The sequence below is a fragment of the Hypomesus transpacificus genome, chromosome 17 (genome assembly GCF_021917145.1).
Source record: "Hypomesus transpacificus isolate Combined female chromosome 17, fHypTra1, whole genome shotgun sequence".
NCBI lineage: Eukaryota > Metazoa > Chordata > Actinopteri > Osmeriformes > Osmeridae > Hypomesus > Hypomesus transpacificus.
The window spans coordinates 8,379,329-8,399,331 of record NC_061076.1 but is presented as its reverse complement, the minus strand read 5'-3'; the positions used below and the strand labels follow the sequence as shown (position 1 = coordinate 8,399,331).

At 47.4% G+C, this 20,003-nt stretch overlaps 1 protein-coding gene across 1 annotated transcript in view; it reads left to right on the top strand.

The window, feature by feature from the left end:
* Positions 1-17,881, top strand: part of LOC124478984 (neuronal-specific septin-3-like) — a 48,104-nt gene extending 30,223 nt beyond the window's left edge. Inside the window, 9 exon segments of the mRNA XM_047037426.1 lie at positions 8,232-8,423; positions 10,626-10,754; positions 11,004-11,085; positions 11,355-11,492; positions 13,373-13,490; positions 14,529-14,624; positions 14,802-14,898; positions 16,138-16,189; positions 16,394-17,881. Of these exon segments, the coding sequence (XP_046893382.1) occupies positions 8,232-8,423; positions 10,626-10,754; positions 11,004-11,085; positions 11,355-11,492; positions 13,373-13,490; positions 14,529-14,624; positions 14,802-14,898; positions 16,138-16,189; positions 16,394-16,538 (1,049 nt within the window). The 3' untranslated portion in view covers positions 16,539-17,881.
* Positions 17,882-20,003: the final 2,122 nt, after the last annotated feature.

Below are 20,003 nucleotides of genomic sequence, written 5' to 3'. Positions count from 1 at the left end.
GGTTTTGTATTCCCCCTCTTCTTTCTTTCCTGAACGGTTCACATCTTGTTCCTGGCCCAACCTTGTAATCAATCCTAGGGAGGAGGAGTAGAGGGGTCGCTTGCATAAGCTCACACACACACACACACACACACACACTTGCACACGCACACAGTGAAGGCTCAGCGCTCTGGTTCATTAAAAGCCTGGCTTTTTCCATGTTTTTCTTTTGCTGACATTATGCACGCAGGCTTGTGAAGCTGCATCTGACAGTGATCTGTTCCATGCACAAAACATGGGGAGACATTGTGCAGGCCAGTTTGACTGGGGGGGTTATGGATGAAGAGCTTAATGATGGAGTTTTTGAAAGACTAGAGATGAGCTTGCCTCAACTTAAAATATTAGTTCAGGTTTGACCTTGTGCTTTTTACAAAGTCACATCTCCGAAGTGTAGGCAGAGGCAAGCTGGAAAACGTACACATTTTTCACCTTTCAAGTTTGCTCTAGTTGGTTTCAAACACTCACATGTGCACGCACACACACACACACACACAACAGTTCAAAGGAGCTCTGTTCTAGACAGTCAGAGGCTCTTTTAAATTGCCAGGCGAGAACAGACACAGTGGCTTTTCACCAGCTGCTGATGGGATGCTGGGAAGGAAACATAACTTTTGCATTGTCTGTGTGTGTGTGTGTGTGTGTGTGTGTGTGCGTGCGTGTGTGCGTGCATGCGTGTGATAAAGAAATGGAATGAGTCTGGTCAAATAGACTTACAGAAATATTCCGGTGATTCTGTTTTGAGGTGGGGTAAGCCCATATAGGCAAGGGGAAGTGCTGAGTGGAGATGTGTGTTTTGGACCTTTCAGCCATGAGGGTGACTTGAATGAACACCTTTGCCTGTGGCTCGCTCCAGGAATCCTGCAGCGCTGGACAGGATGCAAGAGGCTCAGAGGTGACTAGTGGGCAACCAGAGGGTCCACATCCATCATTTGAACCTCCAAACCCCTCTGTGGATGACTGACTAGGACTGACACATTACTGAAGGGAAGCCTAAAGGTCCTTTAGTCAGAGTGTGGGTGGTGAGCACACAGACAAGATGTGTGTTCGACTTCATGCAGCACCGGCGGCGCCGACAGCCGGCTGCAGTCGGCTGCCTTGAAGCTGAGAATGCCAATGGCTGCTTCAAGTCATCCGGGTTGCAGACGGCTGCAGGTGACGCCGGCGCTGCATGAAGTCGAACGCACCTAAGATGTTCAACCAGAGCAATGTGACTTTGACTCCAGGATTGATGACAGTTTATGACCCCGGACAGTATTACTTTACACTGACTGGAATGCCATCACACCAGTGTGTCACACACATACAGTGTTTTACATAGACATACCACCTGTCTCAAGCCTTCCACTCCACGCCATTACATGTTTAAAGCCGTAAACATAGTCTCTAAGTAAGATATAGCAGGCCTCTGTGTGTATGCTGGGGGTAGAGAGGTGAAGCAGGGGTGAGATACCACAGTGCCCCTTGGCCCCTCTGCTAGCTGTCACAAAACCATTCAACAGATAGCCTGTGACCTCCTCCACGATAGACTGCTGGACTGTGCTAGCTACTGCAGGATAGCTAACTTAAGCTAACTAACACAGTCACCTGTTAGCATTAGTGCTAATGTTCTCACTGTTGAAAGTGCTTATAGCTTTGTTTTGTGCCTGTTGATGTCAGTGAATGCCAAAAGCATTACACATCAGAGTGGTGGGAATGAGTCATGTTTTGTTGGTAGATAATTGCAGGAGGTGGTGGTGAATGAGGAACCTTGGAATACTTTCGTCAGCCACCGCTAAGTGTGTGTGTGTGTGTCTGTATGCCGGCATTCTTACTAAGAATCATGAATTGTGCCTGTGAGCACTTGGGGTGGGCGCTTGGGTTTGTTTTCCATCAGATACTAGGACTTCTTATCAGGGTCTGTGACTAACCCACTCTGCACCTCCACAATGTCCCCATGGAGGCAAACATCCCTGGGGAAGTCTCTTACGGCCAGAGTGGGCTTGTGTTAGCACTGCTAGCTGGTTGCATAACTGTGATGTCTATAATAGCTATACTGGGTTAGTAGCTGTTCAGTGTTAGCAGGAACGAGCAATGGTTAAGAACTGTAAAATAGTTTGACAGCTATGCTTGTTATTGTCAGAATAGTCTGTCCGTCAAGCTCAGCCTATTTTGTCGTTTGTCACCCTGCCTATCCTTTCTGGACACACATCCCCAGTGGCAGGTGACCATCTGCTTTTATAGGTCTGGGGGTCAGGGGTCATGTTCTCAGGGGACCTGAATGGAGAGGACTCTGGGAAATGGATCCTCTACACAAACACGCCTGCATATTAGCACAACACGCCATGTTTGCTCTGTCTTCACCCCAATTTCCCTCCAACATGGAGGAGCTTCTCTGTTGGGGGGTGGGAAAAGGTTTGTTTGTTTGTGTGTGTGTTAAACCTGGCCTGAGGATGTTTAAACCCTTAATGCAAACTTAGTGCTGCAGCAACTGACCTTCAGGCATTGTCATACTTGCTCATAAGACTCATATGACTCATTCTAGCTAGCAGTGTGGGGTAGGTGGGTCACTAGCTGTTTTACATAATCTATCTCTTTCAATGCTGACCAGAGGAGGACAGTGTTTCCAGTAATAAAGCAGGAAGCATACTGAGCAGGAGTGCAGTATGTTATCCAGGAAGCAATATTTTATCTTTGAATTATTTAAGTCACAGAAGTTTGTGCCAGTTTTAAAGCTGAAGTAGCATCCAGATGAACCACAGGAAGCAAAGTGGACCAGCTGTACTTTTTTCTTCTTTTGTTACTTCTTTCTGTTTGTTCTTCTTTCTTTGTGTGTGTCTCGGAATGCCAACGGATAGAAAGTAACAGATGTTTTTTAACGTACAGTCATAAAACAGTTTTTTGTTACTAGAGTCAAGATAGAAGGTGTCATCCATTCACAGGGAAGCTTGTCTGAATGAGCCCCATTGCACCAGTGTTTGAAGTGTCACCCTGGGCATATGCGCCCATGACATCCCTTGACCTCCTCATCACCTCAACACCCGGCACTGGAGAGGAACCGTAAACAGACCTTTATGAACCAGGCTGTGTGGTACAGGATACGGAAGCTGTCTGAACATCGTCCACTCACAGCTCCCAGCTCAGCGTGAAACACAAGGCTGCCTGACGCTGGACTCTTTTGCTGACTGACAAGGATTGTTCAGGCTGGTTGAGCAGAGACCAGTTTGGCCTCAAGGTGCCCTCACTTAGAGTCCTCATGGGACATGGATCCCTGGACCTTTACACCTTAGTGTAAACACACTGGACTATTAACATGCCTACATTCCTACTCATATAATAGACACATACAACCTTACTGTTGCTATGGGGTTTGAATGCTCCACTCTGGTTGATAAGGTTATTAAGGTTATGGATGGTTCAGCCTTTTGTAAGTATAGCTGGTTATATACAGTATGCAGAGGCAGTGTTCATTTAGTTATCTGGGAATACCCCACACTATGAAGAGAATGAATCATAATTCCAGCATCCTCCCCACTTTCTCCTCCCATATTTGTGGTAAAGGGACTGTTGGCCTTGTTTACACAGCAAAGCAACTGGATACTCTGCAAAGACTGGAAAAAAATTGCATTCTTATTGCCAGTAATTGAAAACAGGAAGAAGGCTCAAAATGGCTCCCTGGATGTCGGGTTTTTACGTTTCTGAAATTGTCTTTGTGGACCCAGAAGAAATGTGTGTGTTCCAGATTGAACCTATGTTCAGTTTTGAAAAGTGAGCTCTTGGACAGAGCTGTGTTCTCTGATTGATACCTTGTGGAGTAGAACACGTTCATGTCTTGGAGCGTACCAGCCCGACTCACCATGTAGAACTATGTTTGAGCTTTCTGGCTCCACTTATTACTCACAGCTGACGTTACTTCTCAACAGAAAAGAACCTGTACGGACAGCCCAATGGTTTAGTAGAAACATGCATTTTCCACTGACACCTTCTCAGATGTTCGCGTTCCACTGCTGTGGAACTTTGTCACCAGAGGGACTGTCAAGACAGTGATGCACAAAGCAACTGAATGCAATTATGGTTGGATAGCTGGATTGTAGTGCTTATGATGCAATCAAATTTGAACACAAAAGGAATTTGACATATTTTTGTAACCTTTTTTCTTGTGCAGAGTTCAATGGCAGACACTGTAATGCTGTCTCAATGTTGGAGTGTGCCGTTTGCATGTGCTGCTGTGAGCAAACTGTTGGTTGAGGCTTTTTCCTGTGACATGTTATTGTAGGTTTGTGAACCACAACAGGGTTCAGCCAGTCACCACAGGTGTGTCTGACTGAAACCAGACCTAAACCTTCAGATAACTGAAGTTCACACACACTTTCTCATGAGCAGCTCTGACCTCCGTCTAGCCAGCCATATTTGGTGTGCTTCGGTCCGTATTTGGTCTGGTTTGGACCATATTCGGCTCTTTCGATCCTCCTGTGTTTGATAGCAGGTCTGGAACATCCTCCAGCTGTATAGGTTACACTGCCAAAGAAGCTAATGAAGGGGTCAGAGGTTACCTCAGATTTATAAGGTCATTTTCCAGCAGGGCTGGGACACCCGTTTTCAGCACTTGCCACGCAGGCCAAGACGGACCTTTTTAATGAGCAAAAAGTGCACTTAGTTCCTAGGCAACGCTTGGCAAGATGTCCTACAGGACGTCGGTTGATTTAATTTCACATGGTTGTGCAATTCCTGCAAACGGTCATTGGGTTTGTGGATAAATTGATTTAAGGTCTGTTGATTTCTAGTGTCAGCAGGTTGAGCTTTGATTATGATTTGTGTGTTTGTAATTTGATCAGGGACCATTAGAGCATTCTGTAAGATGCCTGTTTGTCTGTCAAGTTTCCAGCATTCTCCGGCAACACTAAGCTATAGAACAAGACCGGCTTATCTTGCTGCGTAGGTAATCTCAAAATTTGAAAATAATTCACTTTTTATATTTGGTGAGGTTTTGGATATTTCCCACAATGGTGGGCTATTCTTGGAACAGACATGACTGTGTGTGAGTTTTTGCCTAGTACTCAAGTGTTTGAATGATTCTTTGTCTGTACAAACAAGTTGTGTGTATCCAGTAAGGGCTGCTCGACATGCCCACCACACACATGCGCTTCCTTATCCTGAGCAACTAATTGAGATGCAGCACATTAGAGCGTCTCCCTAGAGAAGTAGTGACAACCACACAGAAGAAGGGGAGATTAGTGTGGTTCCTTTTAACCAGCCCGTAGCAGAGCCCACTGGGTCCAAGTGGGAGGCTACGCAGACGAGCATATTCACCCCTCTTAAGACTCTCCAGAGGACACAAAGGGAGAAAGGAACAGTGTGTGAAATCCCTCTTCCAATTCAGTAAAACCTCACAGGACTAGTCATTTTCAATACCATAACTGGCATTTTGGCTTGTGGTGGGCTGGAGGTGGACACACACACACACGGGTGGTGTGCTGGAGGCGAGGGGAGAGGGATGAAAGGATCTCCGCTAGTATGGCTGGCAAAGCGGAAAGGAGTAGATATGCTCTCGGGGAGAAGAGGGAGCTCACTGGCGTGCTGACTGACTGCTGGAACAGGATGAGGAAGTGGCCAGGGAGGTGGAGAGCCTCGAATACAGTGAGGGGGGGGAAAGGATTTGATCCCCTGCTGATTTGGTACGTTTGCCCACTGACAAAGAAATGATCAGTCTATCATTTTTGTTGTAGGTTTATTTTAACAGTGAAAGACGGAATAACAACAACAATAACTATTTAAAAACTGTTATAAATTGATTTGCATTTTAATGAGTGAAAAAAGTATTGGACCCCCTCTCAATCAGAAAGATTTCTGGCTCCCAGATGTCTTTTATACAGGTAACGAGCTGAGATTAGGAGCACACTCTTAAAGGGAGTGCTCCTAATCTTGTTACCTGTATAAAAGACACCTGTCCACAGAAGCAATCAATCAGATTCCAAACTCTCCACTATGGCCAAGTCCAAACAACTGTCCAAGGATGTCAGGGACAAGATTGTAGACCTACACAAGGCTGGAATTGGGCTACAAGACCATCGCCAAGCAGCTTGGTGAGAAGGTGACAACAGTTGGTGTGAATATTCGCAAATAGAAGAAACACCAAAGAACTGTCAATCTCCCTTGGTCTGGGGCTCCATACAAGATATCACCTCGTGGAGTTGCAATGATCATGAGAATGGTGAGGAATCAGCCCAGAACTACACAGGAGGATCATGTTAATGATCTCAAGGCAGCTGGGACCATGGTCACCAAGAAAACAATTGGTAACACACTACGCCGTGAAGGACTGAACTCCTGCAGCGCCCGCAAGGTCCCCCTGCTCACGAAAGTAATGTTTTGCAGAGGGGTCAAATACTTATTTCACTCATTTAAATGCAAATCAATTTTAAAAAATGTTGAAATGCCTTTTTCTGGATTTCTTTTTAGTTATTCTGTCTCTGACTGTTCAATTAAGCCTACCATAAAATGTATAGACCGATCATTTCTTTCAGTCAGCAAACGTTCAAAATCAGCAGTGGATCAAATAAATGAAATTCTCACTGTTGTTGTGTCGCTCCTACACTCTCAGTGTAAAGGCAGCAGAATTTGTGAAATGGTTTCTTTGACACAATCACACCCTAATCCATAACCCAGCTTTATATTTTTGACCGTGATGTTTTTCTGTACATGGGAATGTGTGACATTAATTTATGCACTAAAGTCAAGCCAACTCACGTTTTTTTTGCCTGGGTGTCTTGCATGTCCTGTATTGGTGTTTGTCTTCCGATGTAACAGGCTCCATGTTTGAGGTAGGGAGGGAGAGAGGCTTGTGTCTGTTGGAATTTGAGGGCAGTAAAGTTCTTGGCTCCCTGCCTCAGCCAGTGGAGCTGACAGCCCTTGACAGAGACGGAGCTGGAGACTGAGAGTGTGTGCATGGACTGGACCCGCCAGTGTTTGTGAGAATGTATACATGACGCGGAACATGGGGCTTGCTGATGCATGTCCGTGACCAACTTCCTGATTTCAGTCTGTCCTGAATAGCAGTGCTGTTGACCCACGATAGTGTAGGTGGGTCAGTTTTCCTCCCCAGTGATTTCTCTGTTTTCCACGCTCACAAGCAGGACCGGAGGGGAGGACAGGAGAGGGAAAGAAGGGAGTGGAGGTCCTGTTGGGGACAGTAAACCCTGCCTTTCTATGTGCTGGGAGGCTTGTAGCTATTTACCATCACAGGTACACCTATATACACAGGGTGAAAATGAGTAATGAACCATTTCCCTGTCTCCACAAGTGGGTCCCGGAAACCACTCTACACATATTAAAAGTGAGTCATGAACCTGTGGCGGGTCCTACAGCTCTTTTAAAGATGTATGAGCACTCAACCTGTACTGTATGTTCCTATGCACAGTACAAAAAATGAGGACTGGTCCCCTGTGGTGAAGATAAACAAACATGCTATGTATGTCTAACCTCTCTGAGAAGACTGAATATGGTTCCAGGAGCTGCAGTGAGAGATTGACTCTGTTTGGGCTGTCTTTTGTTAACCTTACAGCGCCGTCAGCCTGCGTGTCATACTCTCAAGGTATATTTTATGAAAGGCTGGGGTGTGTTTGGCCTCAGCCCAAGACTGCAGCTCTGCGTGGATCTCTGTCCTGTTTATTATGTCTGCAGCTGCTCTAGCTTTTTCATTCCGGCTACCCTGAACTGGGCTGGAATGATACAGCAACATGGCTTCTCTCTGCACTAACCTGTGGGATGCCTCAATGCTCTGAGGAGTCCTTCAAGCTGAATGCGTTTCTACAACGTGGTAGTTCATGCTAACCTGACTCGCCAGATGGCTTGTTACACATAACCATCTGGGAAATCATACTTGGAAACAGTTTGCTAAAGGGTAGGCACTTAAAAAATGATACTTGGCAGGTAATTGGGGGAACCATCTGTCACGGACCAACTTCAACCAGTCCCGTAACTGCCAGTAGTTTGTCATAGGACGGTAAGTGGTCCGACCCTCTTTGGTTCGGGCGCAAATGCATAACTTGGAGTTTGGCAAGATGGATTCTTGTGTGGTTGGGATTTCACGAAACCAGCTGTCTCGCAAGGTTAAGTTCACACAGGAAGGAAGCAAGTTCTCCACTCCTGGTGTTGACAAATCTCTCTCTCTCTCTCCCCCATTCTTCCTCCATCCCTCCCTCTGTATCCATGTGCAGGGTCTGAGGTCATACCCAGCTACAGCAGCAGTGCCATGTCTGAGGTGGCGGTGCCCGAGATGCCCCCTGCCCTGGTGGGATGTGGGGACAAGCCTGGCGTGGATTTCAGCTACGTGGGCATCGATGCCATCCTGGAGCAGATGAGGAGGAAAGCCATGAAGCAAGGCTTCGAGCTCAACATCATGGTCGTGGGTGAGGTTTTCGCACGCACACACACAAACTCTCTCTCTCCACAAAGCCACACACACACAGTCACAGAGGAGGGTGTTAAAATACAGAGAGAGAGACATACTGTACAAACCCTTACGTTTCTTTTATCACCACTGTTAAAACCTCTTGAAAGGTGCCCATGCGTGATACTGAGTATGGGTTGTCTTACACTAATACTTTAAATTCAATTAAAGTACCCTAAATTATGTCTTCTTGAAGATCTTCTCTCTAATTGACCTGAAATGCATATGCATGTACACACGCAGCGCTCTCAACTCCCTACAACCAGACTCACTAACACTAGCATAGGGCTAATAAGTACACACGCACTCTCCAGCCGCCGTCAACGTATGGAGCCTTGGAGCCATGTCTCCATTTGACGATGTCGCGACTGACTGTCTACTTTCGTGGATAAAAGGATTCACTCAAAGATGTAGCCTTGGGGAGGAAGGTGAGGAGAGGTGTTTGTGTTTGTGGGTAAGGTAATCTAGTCTATGGAAAACTTCCAAATCTTTGGGATTGGTCTGGCTCTGTGTTAGAGCATTTGCCTGCAGATCAAAAGTTCCCAGTTTCAAATTACTCTCTGTACTGTACATCACTTCGAGAGAAAAAAAAGTGTGCTCAGAGAATATATGACTTTGCTATACCATTTTTACTTTGACTCCCTTTATAGAGGTGGTGGCACATATAAGTTAAATGGGTGAGGGTGGAGGGGAGTGTTTGAGGGTCCCAGGACTAAACTCTCAGAGCAGACGGAACGAAAAGTGTGTGTGTGTGCTTTTTTTTTTTCCTTTGAAAGAAGCCAAGTTGAACGAATGTCTGGGTTTTACATAATGCTCATCCAGTCCATTGTGGTTGGGTTGTGTATTTAGCATGTTGACCGATTGATCTCTCTAGGAATGAACAATCCACAAAACAGAATCTCAAGTTACCAGGTCAATGCCAATGTATTGAAGTCACAAAGTCACAAAAACAAAAGCAGCTGTGCCCAAGAAACTGCACTTTTGCTCAGTGTAGAAGCAATATTTGTTATAGGTTGTGAGTGAAGGACACACTTCTATCCCTCAGTGAGTCTTCTACACAGATCTATATAGTAACGTAGTGTGCAGACTGTCTTGGAAATCCTATCTCCCCAATTGGGGTACATCTGCAGCAGCTCAGCAGCTTGGTGGGGTGGAGAGTCACAAGAGTCACATGGTGTTCTCACCCTTTAAAGACTGCGGTGACGGGTGGTGTGTTGCCAAGAGCTGTGTCCTGGACACCAGGGGTAATCGCTGTGGAATGTGGGGATATGTCGGCTCCACAGAGACCGAACTGAGAACCAGTACTCACTCCCCTCACCTAAGCCCCCCCCCCTCACTCACACTCACACTCACTCACATGGGTCAAATGGGTTTAGGGGACATGTAGTTCTTCTAGACCAGGGGTCTTCAATCCTGGTCCTCAGGGTCCTCTGTCCTTTGTTTTAGATGTTTCCCTGCTCCAGCACGCCTGATTCGAATGAATGGTCATTACCAGGCTTCCACAGAGCTTGATAAAAGCTCATTAATTTGAATCGGGTGTTGGAGCAGCGAAACATCTAAAACATGCAGGACTGTGGACCCTGAGGACCAGGATGGGACACCCCTGTTCTAGACCCTGGTGCTGTCCACCTCAGATGAGTCAGTGCTTCATTCACACTGCAGCAGCAACACATTTAACTATCCTTAACCTTTTGTAGCCAAGTCCGTACAACATGTTGTAGGAGACAACCAGATGGGCCCCATCCTAATGCTTCTCCAACTGAGGTTGGTCTGCATAGTAGCCTGACATGAAGCACTTTACTGGCCGTGTGTCTGTTAGTAGACTGGGCTAATGCTTTCTGATGTGGCCGAGTGAACACCTGTTGGAAATGAAATTCAAGAGACCATTTTAAAGACAGTCCTGCCAATGTGTGTGTTTGAATGGATGTGTGGCCATGTTTAGACAATGGGATTGATGACGGTTGTGGCCCTGCTATCACACACCTGCAACCTCTTCCTGCTGTCGCCAAAGACAGCTGTGAGGCCGGAGGTGTTGCAAGTGTGATGACATTATTTTGAATTCCACAGCTGTTCCAGCGAGCTCGACAATCGCAGTTTGTGAGTCTGTGAGTTTGAACATGGAGCTTTGTGTTGAGCCGTGTCCGTGTGTCTGTGTGTTTAGGTCAAAGTGGCTTGGGGAAGTCCACCTTGATGAACACGCTGTTCAAGTCCAAGGTGAGCCGAAAGTCTGTGCTGGCCACGTCCCAGGAGAAGATCCCCAAGACCATCGAGATCAAGTCCATCAGCCACGGTGAGACCCGGGGGGGGGGGGGGGGGTGTAAGGGAGGAGTGGCGGAAATGAGGCCGGGGAGGGCGGAAGCCACTCCTCTGTCACCCACCCACCTCCAGACTGCGGGGTTATCGACCTAAGCACACGCCAGTGATCGTCACCTCCATCCTCTTCCTGTATGACTCGTGGCCTCCAGCGGTTCTCTGTGGAGTCGGGTCTGTGGGAAGGCTACTCCTTACCTCATCCTGACTCTGCGTTTCCTTTGTTCAGACATAGAAGAGAAGGGGGTGAGAATGAAGCTGACTGTCATCGACACACCCGGCTTTGGGGACCAGATTAATAACGAGAACTGGTAAGGTGCCATTCTTCATGTACTTCAGAATGCGTCCGACCCAATAACCTCATGTTTAAAGACTTGTTTGTTTGTTGTGCTGTTGGACTACTAAATGCAATGTAAACAGTCTCATTTGCTCATCCTTTGTTTAGATCTTTTTAACGGAAGGTGCCAAAGAAAAAATCTCCATCCTGGATTTTCTTAGAACTAGACAAAAGAAAATGATGAGCAGATCCATCTCTCTCTCTTTAAGTCTCTCCCTCCTTTCTTCCCTCCCTCTCTCTCAGCTGGCAGCCCATCATGAAGTTCATCAACGACCAGTATGAGCGCTACCTGCAGGAGGAAATCAACATCAACAGGAAGAAGAGGATCCCAGACTCCAGAGTGCACTGCTGCATATACTTCATCCCACCCACGGGACACTGGTGAGTGTGCACACACACACACACATTCCTTCTGAGAGTGGAATGTGTGTACGCGCACTCATTCCTTCGGTGGAATGTGAAGGTGAATGTTGAAGATGGTGACTGTACAGAGGGTGAAGTCCCTGAGGTAGATCAGTGTTTTCAAGTTTCCTTGAGAACCTAATCTCGTTTCGTTAACTGGTTATTGATGTCATGCCCCAATGACTTATTGGCAGTCACATCACATGGACGTTTCATCTCTCACTTACACGTACACATGTGCACACACATACACGCCGAGGCAGTGCTGCCCCCTTCTGATGTAAAAATAAGAAACCTGGATTGGCCAGAGAGGGGGACAGAAGACAGGAAGACAATGTCTTCCTCCATCTTTGCTCCTCTGTTGTTTCTGCATGAGTCATGGTCATGAGTCATACTCAGAAAGCACTGCATCAACAGAACCAAAGAGCACCGTACCAGTCGACTCTGATATCAAACACACAATGACTTGGCATCACATAGTGTAACCAGACCATGGAAAGGTCTTCAGTCGGATGGAATGGGGATGAATTTGCCTTATCTGTGCGGACTTCTGTCCACAGATGTGAACATGTACTCTTTGCTAAGAAGCCCTTCCTCCCACTACACCAGTTTTCCATGACTAGATTGATGGGGAAAGTCCCACCAGGACTTTGAAATGCCATGTTTAACTTCCCCTTCCAACTGGTGTTGCTTGCTCGCTCAAAAATTCACATCTGGGCCTGGTTATGTTTTAGTATGGTCTAACCCCCCCCCGCGCCCTCTCTCTGCACTGTTTTGGTTGAACCCGCATGGCCCTTAAAGACATAACAGTCTGGGGTGTACCAATGGCAAAAAATACGGAGAGCGTTTGACAATTTTGGAGATGGCATGTTGCAGCCATTTGTTTGTTGAGCAACAGCACACCAAGAACACGTTGCGTAGTAACGGAAGGAAGGGGTGGTGGAATGTCTTTGTGTTGATCCTGGGCTGGCACCCCTCTCCCAGCAGCTGCAGGAGATCTGGGTGCTGTCAGCTGTTGGAACTGACACACACACACCAGACGAACCCCCCCCCCCCCCCCCCCCCCCCCCCCCCCCCCCCCCCCCGCCCCAAACTGCAGCACTGAATTGACTAAATCATCTTGAAACACCTGTTGTAATACAAGCCCAGCGTGCAGTACTGGTCATCTTTAATGTCCTTCTCTATGGAAAGTCTCTGCACGCTCAACCCCTGTGTGCCGTGTTGCTACGTTAAGGGTGTCCAAGATCTGTGTGTGCGTGTGTGTGTGTGTGTGGGCACCCACCGAGATCCTCAGTGCAGCGTTTCATGTTGCTCCAGCACTGCAGAAGTCTGTCATGTTCTGCCCAAGATCTGTCTGGTTTTCACTTTTGGAGATGGAAGAGAGGATGAGAAGCCCATTAAGGGGGGAGATTCCACTGGGTGTGACAGGAGAGAGAGAAGCAAGTGTGTCGAAAGCCAGTGAGGGACGGGTGAACGGGAGGATGACCGAGGACAAGCCAGGGGTCTTTGTTCATGGTGGTCAGTGTCCAGTGCTGTGCTGAGAGCTAGCGTCTGCTGCTCTGACCGCTAACAGACACCCCACGCTTGGTGAGGGAAGGCCTCAAGCCAGCCAAAGCTCCTTTTAAGTCGCCCACCAGTCAAGGGCAGATCCTCACTGAGGTTTGATTGACGGTGACAACCACTGAATGAGCTTGGTCCCAGATGTGAGTCTTAAATGCATGTGACTTGTACTGCTTGCTGGCTTCTGTAGAGTTTCGCTATTTTACAGGACCTTGTAATACTGTCCTCTGGTGGCCATTACATGTCATAGCAGGTCAAATATTCAGCTAACTTGCTTTGCCTTTGTCTCCCTTCTTCAGTTTGAGACCTCTGGATGTGGAGTTCATGAGGCGCCTTAGTAAAGTGGTCAACATAGTTCCTGTCATTGCCAAGGCAGACACACTCACCCTTGAGGAGAGGGACTTCTTCAAAAAGAAGGTGAGCATTCCTCCTCCGCCTCCTCATCTGCTCTCTGACTTCTTCTTCCCTCACTTTTAGGCATATGTTCTCAAAATTCCTCCAGTCCTGGTGTGTGTCGTAGCAGAAACATTTACAGGAAGTGATGTCATTGGATTTCCACTGAAGCCACATCAGCAGTCTGGGGGCTGGGGTTTGAGGGAGGGGGAGGTTCCTTCAAGCCAGAAACATTTACAGGAAATGTTTCTGGAGTCGTCTTTGGCCTCTGCAGCTGCCATTGGTCCTCGGCCAATGAGAAAGCATCTCCGTGTGGAGAGGGCTCCCAAGGTCAAAGCCTCTATAAAGAGTTTAGGATCGGCTTGGTTTGGTTTGAAGGAACCTCCCTCCCTTAACCCCCTGCCCCCAGACTGCTGATGTGGCTTCAGTGGAAATCCAATGACATCACTTCCTCCAACGCGGGGTGCCAAAACATGAAAAAGACCATTTTGATCATGGACACCTGGGGAGAGATCAGAGAGAGAGGTAAGAGGCCGAGAGGGTAGTAATTGAAAAAAGGCAGGCTTTCATTTGCTTTGCTGGTACTGGCATCGTGTACAAAGATACCACCAGTCTCTCATTAGAACGCCATGTGAGAGTGGATAGGAAAAAATCAACAGTGTGTGTGTAGACTCGGATGTGTTTATTTTTTTAAATGAAACATTTGGGGGGAAGATTAGTGGAGGGATTTATGCTAATAACACTGGGGAGTGGGTGAAAGCATCTCTTTCACCTCACGTCTGTTGGGCTGTCCCATCTTTGAACGTTTCAGAGGATTCCAAAGACAGACTGTCTAGATTGGGGGCTCATACAGGCTTTGGCATATTGTGCTCACAACTGGCTCCAGTTAGCTGAGCCTTTGAGTTGGAGCTTTTGGTGTGCATTTGTGGACCTCGAACACCCTCAAATGACTTCTCGCCAACCCCTTCTGATCACTGACACACGCACACACCCACAGCCTTTATAGGCCAATGTAAAGGGGTATTAAGTGTCTCCTCCTCTCCTACCTACCTTTGTGTGTAGATCAGGGAAGAGCTGCGAGCCAACGGGATCGACGTGTACCCCCAGAAGGAGTTTGACGAGGATGTAGAGGACAGGATGATCAACGAGAAGATCAGAGTAAGACACTCTCACACATTTACACACACACACACACTCCTGGTAATCGGGCCGTAAAATATGTTGGAGGCCCACACCACCAGCTCCTGTACATCCAAGGAAAGATGCGGAAGATGACATCACATTCGCATCCCAAAATGTCACCCCTGACCTTTGCCCTTTGCGGACTTCCTGCAGGAGATGATCCCCTTCGCTGTGGTGGGGAGCGACCAGGAGTACCAGGTCAATGGCAGGAGGCTTCTGGGAAGGAAAACAAAATGGGGCACCATAGAAGGTATTTTAACGACTTGACTTCATCTCGCCCACTTCTTGTCAATGCATTCTCATGCAGTCTCCTCAAGGCTTCTGGGAAGCTCTGTCTGTCACTGGGAGGAGTCTAAAGGATCCATTAAAGGATTGAATGATGAAAAGAGTAGAGGAAGAAGCAAAGGGCGCCCTTGCTTGACTGGACATGCGTGCACACACACACACACACACACCACATCAACCCAGACAGAGAGAAGTGGCGTGTGCCATGCAGCTGGCAGGGTCCACATGACTACAGCCATCGCGTGTGTGTGTGGGAGGGGGTCTCATGCCCCCACACAAAGGCAGCTGTGTGTCCTGGGCTGTGGTACCCATTGACAGGGGTTAGGAGAGAAGGAAGTGCAGGGGAAGAATGCAAAGGAAGAGGAGGAGAAGGAGAGGAAAGGCCCCTTGTCCCTGGTGCTTCTATTGGCACATCTAAACCAATGTACTCAGAGTATGCCGGCCTACACATTTCATTTCCCTCTCTCTGCTAGCATATTAAAGTTAAGAGAATGCCAGAGCAGGCATGGCTATTACTTGTGCGTGTGTGTGTGTGTGTGTGTGTGTGTGTGAAGAAATCAAATCAAACACAAAAAAGGCTCTTCAGCTCATCTCATTTCCGATATTCGCCTTTAATGACACCCTAATCTGATAGAGACAGGCCAGAAGGTAGACACCTCGCGTTTTATTGAAGTCTTCCTGAAGGAAACTTAATATCCTGTACAGGCAGTTGTGCTGTACCCCCCCCCCCCCCCCCCCCCCCCCCCCGCTTCTCTCTCTCCTGGGTCTGCAGACCAGGGATGGAATCTGGGCTCCAGACGTACATTCCTCTCCTGGGCTGCCTGGGCCCCGGCTGTCAGGCGGAATTTGTCGAGCCGTCAGCCGTTATCTCCTCCTAACGGTTTAGGCTAGATTGAATTAGTCTAGCAATGGCGGGGTTTCCTAAGCTAAAGAGGAGGGGAAGAGTTAGGGGGCTGGCGGGACACACACACACTGTACTGGCTCCTGGGCTGTGGTGCTGCACCACCTAGTGGCTAACATGGAAACGCTGCATTTTGTTAGAGCGTTAACCAGGATGTTGTCATTGGAGGTGCAGCACAGGCGGATGAAGCGTTTGCCTCTCTGCCTGCATCGGAACACAGAACGCTTTCACACTTTGCATGTAAGACTGGTGCTTTTTATTTTGTTTTGACGGCCACCCTTCTGGTCTCCTTCCTCCCTGCAGTTGAGAACATAGCTCACTGTGAGTTTGCTTACCTGCGAGACCTGCTCATCAGGTGAGTGACACACACACACACGTCTCTGACTTTGATTGATAACCTTGAGTCCTCTTTTCCTATCCGGCCAGGTGTGTGTAACCGCTTGTGAGTGTGTGTGTTATTGCCTGTGAGTGTGTTTAACTGCTAATGTGTGGGGGATGTAACTGCTGGTGGGGGGGGGGGTGTAACTGTGTGTGTAACTGGTTGCATTTGTCACCTCAGGAGCCACATGCAGAACATCAAGGACATCACCAGCAGCATCCACTACGAGGTGTATCGCGTCCGCCGCCTCAACGAAAACAACACGGCCGCCCATGGCCACGCCAACGGCGTGCCAGAGCATCACCTGACCTCCCACGAGATGTAGGGCCCCGAGAGCCCCTCCCTCCCCGCCCCCTCATCTCACCAGCCTTCACTTCCTTCTGAGGGGAGCTCCTCCCCCAAAACCACAGCCCATCGTAGGAACGGGAGGGAGGGAGGAATGCTCACGACAAGCAAAAAGCAGACACGTGGACTGTCGATGCCCATGTGCACACTTCCACCAAGAGTTCCACAGAGAGAACAGGTCTTAGATGGTCACCAAGAACTACAAATCCCTAGGTTCCTTTGCCCTCCAGTCTACCTGTGTTTCCAGTTGTTCCCTGTCCTTTATGTCAATTTTGGGCAGGACGTGTCAGTTTTGACGGCAAACCGTCTGATGTCAAACCGTCTGATGCACTTAACAGTGATGGTTGTATGTTAGAATAGTTCAGTAATACTCTCAAACTCATTGTTAATGTACTAGCCAGACCCAACACCACTTACCCACGCCATACATTTTGTCAGTTTGACCTTCCCTGTGTGACGCACGTGCTTTACAAGTATTTACAAGTCTCACTTTCATTAGTTAGCCAACAGATGCTTTTGGACAATGGAGACACAGACACACAGCAATGTTCCAGTCAGATGAGGGGGTGTGGTGTGGGGTTGGGGGGGGGGGGTTATAGGTGGGTGGGGTTTAGTGACACTTCTCTGGGATGACTTTCACACCAGCGATGAGCCTAAACTGGACGTCGGGCTGACCACACGCAGTCATAAAAGTCCCCTGTCCTAGTGGTTATTGTCATTTTTATACCGCAGTTTCTTTGTTATGAGTGATGTCAGTTGTATGGATTTCACATGCCTGCCCCACAGTGCCTTTTAAATTCCAAATAATAAATATGTGTAATAATAGAGATGCATTTAAAGAAGGGTTAAAAATGCCCCACCCAAAAATTGTATTTATGCACAGTCGAATGACAGTATGCCAGTCTGTACTAAGTGTGCGTACACCCTCACCCACACACACACACACATCTAGTTATTCTAATAACGATTGTACCCGTGTGCCTTGACCTTCAGTTTTGGCCTATTTATTGGAGACTGTCCCTAAGTGGGTTTTTAAAAACTGGAAGGAAGTCCAAGCATATTGTAGAGGATGGTTCTTAGTCTCATTATTGTGCACCCAGAGACATAATTCCCCACTTGTACTTTGTTCTCATGACTTGGATATACATCTCTTTCAGTGATATTTCTGTTCTTTTAAACAATTTTATGATATTCAGACTTCAAATCTCACCACACTCTGTCTTGTGTATTCATTGTGTTCAGATTAATTTTTTTATCGGTATTGATAACAGAATTGCCTTTGATATCATGTTATTTTAAAGAAATAAAGATTAGTTGTAAATATTCATGTCTCTTTTTCATTTATTGTGTTTTACTTGATGCTGTATAAATGCAATTGCATGAGTGGAACATATACAATAGAACTGTAGCTAAAATCCTCCCAAATTTCTAGAAATTCTCCACTATGCCTGTTCATAATAATCATTGCTAATGATTCATGTCAGACATGGGAGCGTTTAATTGTATGCTCATTTAGCATTTTTACAACACGGCAGTGCCTGATGGGTCTATAATTGCATACCTGAAGTTGAATGGCCTCAGCCACTGAGAGACCATGCTCTCTCCAACTGATAAACAGAAAGGGAGGACCCCAGAAGGTCAAGGTTGGATAATTGGAGGGAGACCACTTCCACCTGATATTAGGGAGCAGTGGAGAAGAGATCACTCAGAGGACGATGCAATTATAGCCATTCAAGTCCTGTAATAGTTTGTCAGAGCTAATATCTGTAGGCAAATCATTATTTACTTACACTATCATTTCACGGGCAGCATTGTGTGGAAATGACAGACCGGGTCAAACAATCTCTAAAACCAAGGGTTTTTGTCAAAATGGCGTCTATGTACCCTGTCTCTTCTCAAAGCTCACATCAGTCCCCCAACCCCCAAACACACGCGCGCGCCCACTGCCCCAACCACTACCTGTCCCATTGCAGGTTGAGACCTGGAAGGGAGCAGATCAACAGCTCTCTCTCTCTCTCTCTCTCTCTCTCATGTCTTTCCTTCCTCACGTCAGATCCCTCTCCTCTCCTGGCACTGTGACAAGCACTCAGACATGCAGGGGGAGGGGCCACCCCTTCGTATGCAAATTGCTCTGCCTTATGCAAATCAGCCAAGCTGTTAATTAAACGGCAGACGCCAATTCAATTAGGGGGAGGGGGGGTTGGGGACAGGGCTGATGGTGGTATTTGTTGGAATAAACGGGCTGGGTTCACGGCACGATGAAAGTGTGTGTGTGGGGAGTGATATTTGGGTGAGGGAATCTGATATTTGAGGGGATAGGGGGTACGCCAGTCTCTGGTCACGACGAGGAAAGGCTGGCGATAGCTTACATTGTGGTGCTTTTAGTTTGTGCGGACTCGCCAGATGTCATACACATATTGACAAAGCGCGCGAGCAGAAGTAGAATAGAGTGAGAGAGAGAGAGAGAGAGAGAGAGAGAGAGAGAGAGAGAGAGAGAGAGAGAGAGAGAGAGAGAGAGAGAGAGAGAGAGAGAGAGAGAGAGAGAGAGAGAACGGGTCTTCGTTCCCCCCCGGTGTGATTGTCCTGCCTCAGGCTGATCAACGTGAGTAATTAAACCAATCAGGCGCTGCCATTAGTGGCTCGCTGTTGAGTGGGAGTGGTTGGCGCAGCGTGTGTCTCTTCAAAAATGTGTGTGCGTGTGTGTGAGTAGGAGGCAGTAGAAAGGTAGAAGACTGACAGTAAGGAGGTGTATGTTTCCATATTTCATATGTCCTATTACATTGTAGCTGAATAGTTTGTGCTCTGTGTGAGATAGAACATACGTGTTCTATGTCTGGTCCCACTCAGCTGTGTGTGAGTCAGTCTGTGAGTCAGTCTGTGAGTCAACTCTCTTCTAGCGTGAGGAGCCTTCACTTGCGGATATGAGCTTTGGTGTTTTACAGATGGGGGTGTAACAAGAGGTCCACCAGAAGATGGGTGTCCCTTCTATACTGTGATATATGAAGGAGGGGGGGGGGGGGGGAGGGTTAAAGGAAGATGTGTCTCTGGTAATCATGGCATTGAGTGCCTAATTCCTCAATCAATCGGGAAGTGTCTATCAGTGATAAACTATCACCCAGGGAGCCACAGCCTCTACTGTAGCTGTCAATATCTCCACCTTCTAATTAGCTACTGGGAGATGAGGAGAGAAGAGAACTTGTTGGGTTAACAGGATCCATTTTTGTCCTGGGGAGAACCACGAGTCACCAGTTGTGCTCTGCGGGTGTTGTACTGAATCTATAATCTACAATAGACAATATAGTTCCCTACAACAGGATCAAGGTACTGCATGCTGCTGGTGGAGAAGTGATACATCCCAAAGTGAACTGCTTCGGGAGAAGGAATATTATGTTTCTGTATTTTTGTGAAGAAATCACAAAAAAGAGAGTGTGTGTGTGCATGTGAT